Raw genomic sequence first — 5,562 nt, forward strand, 5'->3', positions numbered from 1 at the left:
AAAAAAAAAAAAAAAAAAAAGAGTAGAAGCCTCAGAATTTGCTGACAGATAAGATATGGGAGTAAGGGAAGGAGAGGAGTCCAGGAAAGCCCCCGGTCTCCACTCAGAACCCCTGGAGGATGGAGTGACCCTCACCCACTGTGGGCAGCTGAGGGGATGCCGGAAGGCAGGAGTTGGTGTGGTCTGTGTGGTGTCTACTGATGTCCTGCTGGACAGTCTGAGTGGGCACTTGGGCACATACCTCTGGAGTTTGGGAAAGGCCTGGGCTGGAGAGAGATTTGGGAGTCACTGCATAGCACTGTTTAAATTCCAAAGTTTTTGACACAAACACTGGTTTAAAGCTGAAACAGGATGAGATCAGCAGAGGGCCTGGGGAGTATGGACAGGAGGTGAGGGAGAGGAGGGGAGAAGCCAGTCAAGGAAACTTAGGAGCAACACCTGGGAGCAGGTGTCCTGGAGGCCAAGAAGAGAAAGTGTTTCCTGGAGCAAGCGATCCAATGTGTGGTCAGCCCTGCTGCTGAACAGGAGGCTGAAGACTGAGAGCTGCCCGGAGGACTGGGCAGCAGCTGTTCCAGCAGAGACATCGGCACAAGCCACCTAGAGATGGATCCAGAGTGTGGACTACTGTTGAGGCAGAGAAAAGAAGTAGAGGGAGAGCAGGTGAGGGGAGCGAGAGGCTGTAGTAATGGGGGAAGGAAGGAAATGAGGGCATGAGATGGTATTACTATCTGTGAATTTTTAGTTCCTGGTGGGTGATATAATGGGTCCGGGAAGTCTGAGGAGGTAACGTTTTAGCAAAGACCTGAAGGAGGTGTAAGACTGCAGAGGTTCTGGAGCAGCCAATGCAGGGCCGTACCTGGAATGTTTTGGGACAAGTGTTGGGGGCAGAGAGGCCTGGAGCCTCTCCAATTTCTGGGGATGTCCAGATCCTCCTGGGTCCTGTGTTATACCACAGATACCATCCTAACCTTCTCTCCTTTCCTCCAGGCCTGCAGCTGGCCGCAGACATAGCCAGCCTCCAGAACCGCATTGACTGGGGTCGAAGCCAGCTCCAGGGGCTCCAAGAGAAACTCAAGCAGCTGGAGCCGGGGGCTGCCTGACATGCATGCACAGAGGCAGGGCAGTGAGCTCAGCTGTTCTCCGACATCGCTATTTGATCTCAGGCCTTCTTCCTTCACAAATAGCTCTTGCCCCTACCCCACGCCAGCTAATGCCCACTCTGTCCCTGCTCTGCATGTTTCCTTAGGTATGAAGTTTGAAGAGGCAAACTAATTTTGAAAGCCACTATTTTGAAACCATTCCGAGGCCTGAGTTCCCATAGGACACACTCACGTGGGCAGGTACACGTTAGTCAACAACTGGAACTGTCTCTTGGATCACTCAGCTGTGGTTTCGTGGCTGGATGACGGAACACTGTGCGAAGAGAGGTGGTGGGGGACAGGAAGTAGTGCTTCATGCTTACTACATCCTCCAAATTGTCTTTGCTGGAGGAGAAAACCGTACTGGGCCAAAAGATCAGGACAATATGACTTGAGTCCACAAGGATACAAACACCCGAGTAGCTGGGCAGCCCTTGGCAGGGTCTAAGCCAGGAAGTGAAAATGATCTGGCCTAGATTTTTAAGGGAACTCTAGGAAGAGGCCTACCTTTTTAAAATCCTGTCTCTTTGTCTTACCGTAAGAGGCTGAACCTCTCTTCATTTTTTGGAAGGGCCACTTGTGTTTTCTGTTTTGGGAACTTCATTTTTCTACTGGGTTGTTGATCTTTGCAATAATTTCTAGGAGCTGTTTATGTTTAGAGGTAATTGGTCCTTTGTTCATATGTATGAGATGGAAGTCTTATTTTCCAGTTTATCTTTTTGCTTATGATTTTTTTGACTTTTTATTATAAAATAAAACATATTACATCAAACCGCACAGAACAGTTGAATAGCTTAATGAATAACTACAGTAAAAGCTATGGTAACCACTACCCAACTTTTGTGTTTTTTGATCATTATTTGTACATACAATTGAATGTATCCAGCTGTCACATGATTCTGAATTTGGGCTTGTAACTGGTAAGGCAATCGGAATTCTCCAGCATTTTCAAGAACCTCTGTGGTTTCGGTTGAAATGTCCACTGAGTCATGTCCAGCTTTTCCACCGTCCGCCCACGTGCTGTATGTTGGTTAATGCTGCCCTTTTGTTTTGCTAACTCCAGTGTAAACCCAGTGTAATTTGGGGGTTTTCATTCTGTTCCGCAGACATTACTGTCAACGCACCAGTACTACATTGTTTTACTTCTTGAACTTTAGCATAATCCCTGTAGGGCAGATTTGCCATTGGTTGAGGGGTCGTTTATTGGCCTGTTGACCTTGAGTTGTCAGGGAAAAGACTAAAGGAGGAACTCAAAAGGAACCCCCGTGACTGCAGGAAAAATGGATATCTGCCCCCAGCCCTCACCAAAGGTTTCCTTTCATCACAAGATCCTATCTACATGGTGCCCGTTAGTGAGATTCTGAAGCCAAAGTAAGGAAAAAAATAAGTCAATTTTGCTGGGGCCACAAATTCTTCAAGGGGGAGGTGCGACCCCATGGAGCATGCCCTTCGCTGCTGGTCGTGGGCGGGCACTGGGGTGGGCATGCGCCGCCCACTGCGGGCTCGGGGCTGGACTGGCAGGTCGGGGTGGGGCCACGGGCTCTGCAAATGTGGTTGATGAAGACAGCAAATCTTCAGCACAGCGTCCTTAACTCGCTGCCCTGATCTTCTGCCCTGACTCCAGCTCTGGGGGAGACCACCAGGAAAGGGGGTTCTGCCTGCCGTGGGTGGGGGGGTGCTTGTCCCACCAGGGCTAAGTGGGAGAGGGGTCCGTGCAGCCAATCTGGCAGGGCTGCAGTCACACCGGTTTCCACAGGGACAGCAGGAGCTCAGCGCTGCGCAGCGGTAGGTGGTGGCGGCGAAGCTGCGGCATGTCATGTATACAGACATGGTGGCGCCATGTCTCAGCAGTTCCCATATGGTCTAGCGGTTAGGATTCCTGGTTTTCACCCAGGCGGCCCGGGTTCGACTCCCGGTATGGGAACAGATAGGTTTTTTTGTTTGGTTTTTTTTTTTTTTGGCGGGCGTATGTTTTTTTCTTTCAACTTGAAAATGTTCGCCAGAAGAACTGTGACTTTTCGCCACTAGAATGCTCCAGGACAGATTGGGTATTTCCTCTTCATCTGAACTTGGAGAAACGCCCAGGGAGATCTGGGCCCCATCGCTGTGTGTTTTGATGGCAGTGACCATTTTCATCACGGCATTAGCTAGTAGTTTTGACCATCAATAGCTTACTGAGTATATTAGATGCCATGTGCATCACAGGTGTGAATATTGGAATTAGTGAAATGCTCGATAACATTGAAAATATTCAAAATGTGTTGCTGTGGAACCCCCAGCAGAAGACAGGTCCCCACGGGCCCCCATCGTGCTCCAGTAGACTGGCTCAGGTTGGCAGGGGCCACCTCGGGTCCGTGAGCAACCTCTGCAAGGCGGGGAGAGGAAGTCCTAGGCAGTGTGCTAGGAGCATAGCACTCTGGAAAAATTTACTTTTCTCTCTGGCTGCTGCTTTGTTTGGTCCAGTAGTCAGGGTTCCTGTTTTCTCACTCGGACGGTCCAGGCTTGACTCCACTCCCTCAGCAGAAAACCAACTTCAAACTTCAATGATGCCTTCCTGCCAACAAACACACACACATCCCTTTTAAAGGAGAACCCAGCTGGGTGAGTGGGCACCTTCAGTCCCAGCTGCTAAGGAGGCTGAGGCTGGAGGTTTGCCTGAGCCCAGGAGGTTGAGGCTGCAGTGAGCCGAGGTCGCGCCAGTACCCTCCTGCCTGGGCCACAGAGTCAGACCTCTTACCTAAAAAAGACACTATTTTTCGGCTTGCTTGCTCAATTAATTCAGGGAGATTATATGTAGGGCTGAGGTCACGTCTTCAGGAATTACTGCCACACTCATTCATTCATTCCTGCCTTTGTTTTTTACAATTATTTTTATAATTATCGCTAGTAAGCATACCAATGAAAATTATTGTTCTGGCACATAAAGAGCTTCAAAATCATCACTTCCATTCTTACAAGAAAAAAGCCGAACAAACTGGAAAATCAACAACTCTCAGATGCCTCTGAAAATTGAGGTCACGTGGCAAACCACTCCCCTGAAAATTAGAAGGAAAGGCAAGTACAAAGCCACAGCTTCCAGGCGCAGAAGCTGCTGCTGCAGCCAGCAACTTGTAGGGAAGCTTAAAGGGTGGCTGACTAACTGCCGGAGCCTGGGCATGTAAGCATGAGAGAGGAAAATGCTAGGGACCTAGCCTTGAGGGGCCCCCACACTCTCATGAGTTTTATCTCCAGGAATTCTATTAGGTTCTTGGGTGAAAATCAGAGAAAAATCTGCTGGAGCTTCTGGCAAGGGAAGGGAAGTGTAACCACTTTGAAATGCACACAGAATGTCCTGTTCTCCTTAACAAAGGCTTAAGGTCAGAGCAACTACCAGAGCCCACCCAACCCAAGGGAAGGAAAACATCCACCTCCAGTTCTCTCTAGTCTTCCAATCTCAAATAAACAAAGCTGAGAAGCACTTGTGAGGGGCACAGCCTAGGGACCACTGGTTCACAACAAGACTGGGCCCTGATGGTGGGTCTATAGACCACTCCCCACTGTCCCCACATCTCACTGCCACATCACCTAGGGCTCCGATATGTTAACAGGGGATTACAGCTGAAAGAACTGAAAGGCCCAGAATTCATGTAAGACTCCAGGGAAACCCAAAGGCAACAGGGGATGCAAAAACAAGGACACTAGAGGAAATTTTAGCCTCTGACATTTACAACTACAGCACACAAGAAACACAGCCTTGCTCCTTAGTCAGATAAATATAAAACTTCACAGTAAAAGCCTATTTACCTCAGTTCCTCTCACCTCATGCATGTTTGGCTTTCAACAGAAAATTACAAGATGGGAAATAGAACATTTCTGCAGCAGAATGCCTCCATCAGTCAGTTGCCTGCCTGTGGAATTTTGGAAGCCCCATGGCCTTCCTTTATTCCATTCCATCTCGGTCCCTTAGAGTCAATGCTGCCATGTTTCTACTGCTATCAGAGTCTCAAAACCTTTGTCTCCTGCATAATTCATGGGGTTTCAGCCAACAGACAAACGGGCCTTCCACAGATCTTTCCTTGGTAACCCCATCTCTATTTCTGGCTTCTGCTGAGATGGTGGAGTGGTTCCGTGAGTCACATGTCCAATCTCTCTAGCAAAATGTTATCCAGCCACACCCTTGGTTCTTTTTTTTTTTTTTTTTTTTTTGAGACGGAGTCTGGCTCTGCCGCCCAGACTGGAGTGCTGTGGCCGGATCTCAGCTCACTGCAAGCTCCGCCTCCTGGGTTTATGCCATTCTCCTGCCTCAGCCTCCTGAGTAGCTGGGACTACAGGCGCCCACCACCTTACCCGGCTAATTTTTTGTATTTTTTAGTAGAGACGGGGTTTCACCGTGTTAGCCAGGATGGTCTTGATCTCCTGACCTCATGATCCGCCCGTCTTGGCC

At 49.0% G+C, this 5,562-nt stretch overlaps 2 protein-coding genes and 1 non-coding gene across 5 annotated transcripts in view; 2 read left to right on the top strand and 1 right to left on the bottom strand.

Annotated features, from left to right (window-relative positions):
- The window catches only part of CCDC115 (coiled-coil domain containing 115), a 10,448-nt gene extending 8,169 nt beyond the window's left edge, over positions 1-2,279 (top strand). Inside the window, exons 5-6 of one of the 3 annotated variants that reach the window (XR_001004929.1) lie at positions 449-660; positions 988-1,322. Coding sequence is in view for 2 of the 3 variants with exons in the window: in XM_011970256.1 (XP_011825646.1) it covers positions 988-1,100 (113 nt within the window). In the remaining variant the exon portion in view is untranslated. Of the gene's footprint in view, positions 1-448; positions 661-987 lie in introns of all 3 variants that reach the window. The other 2 variants (XM_011970256.1, XM_011970257.1) reach the window with 2 other exon arrangements.
- The window catches only part of IMP4 (IMP4, U3 small nucleolar ribonucleoprotein), a 17,124-nt gene extending 12,193 nt beyond the window's left edge, over positions 1-4,931 (bottom strand). Inside the window, exon 1 of the mRNA XM_011970258.1 lies at positions 4,923-4,931. The gene's annotated coding sequence lies outside the window, so the exon portion shown is untranslated. The remainder of the gene's footprint in view (positions 1-4,922) is intronic.
- On the top strand, positions 2,992-3,063 carry TRNAE-UUC. Its single transcript has one exon. It is a non-coding gene; the product is annotated as a tRNA-Glu (tRNA).
- Positions 4,932-5,562: the final 631 nt, after the last annotated feature.

Source organism: Mandrillus leucophaeus, unplaced genomic scaffold (assembly GCF_000951045.1).
Source record: "Mandrillus leucophaeus isolate KB7577 unplaced genomic scaffold, Mleu.le_1.0 Scaffold939, whole genome shotgun sequence".
In the NCBI taxonomy this organism is placed as follows: Eukaryota; Metazoa; Chordata; class Mammalia; order Primates; family Cercopithecidae; genus Mandrillus; species Mandrillus leucophaeus.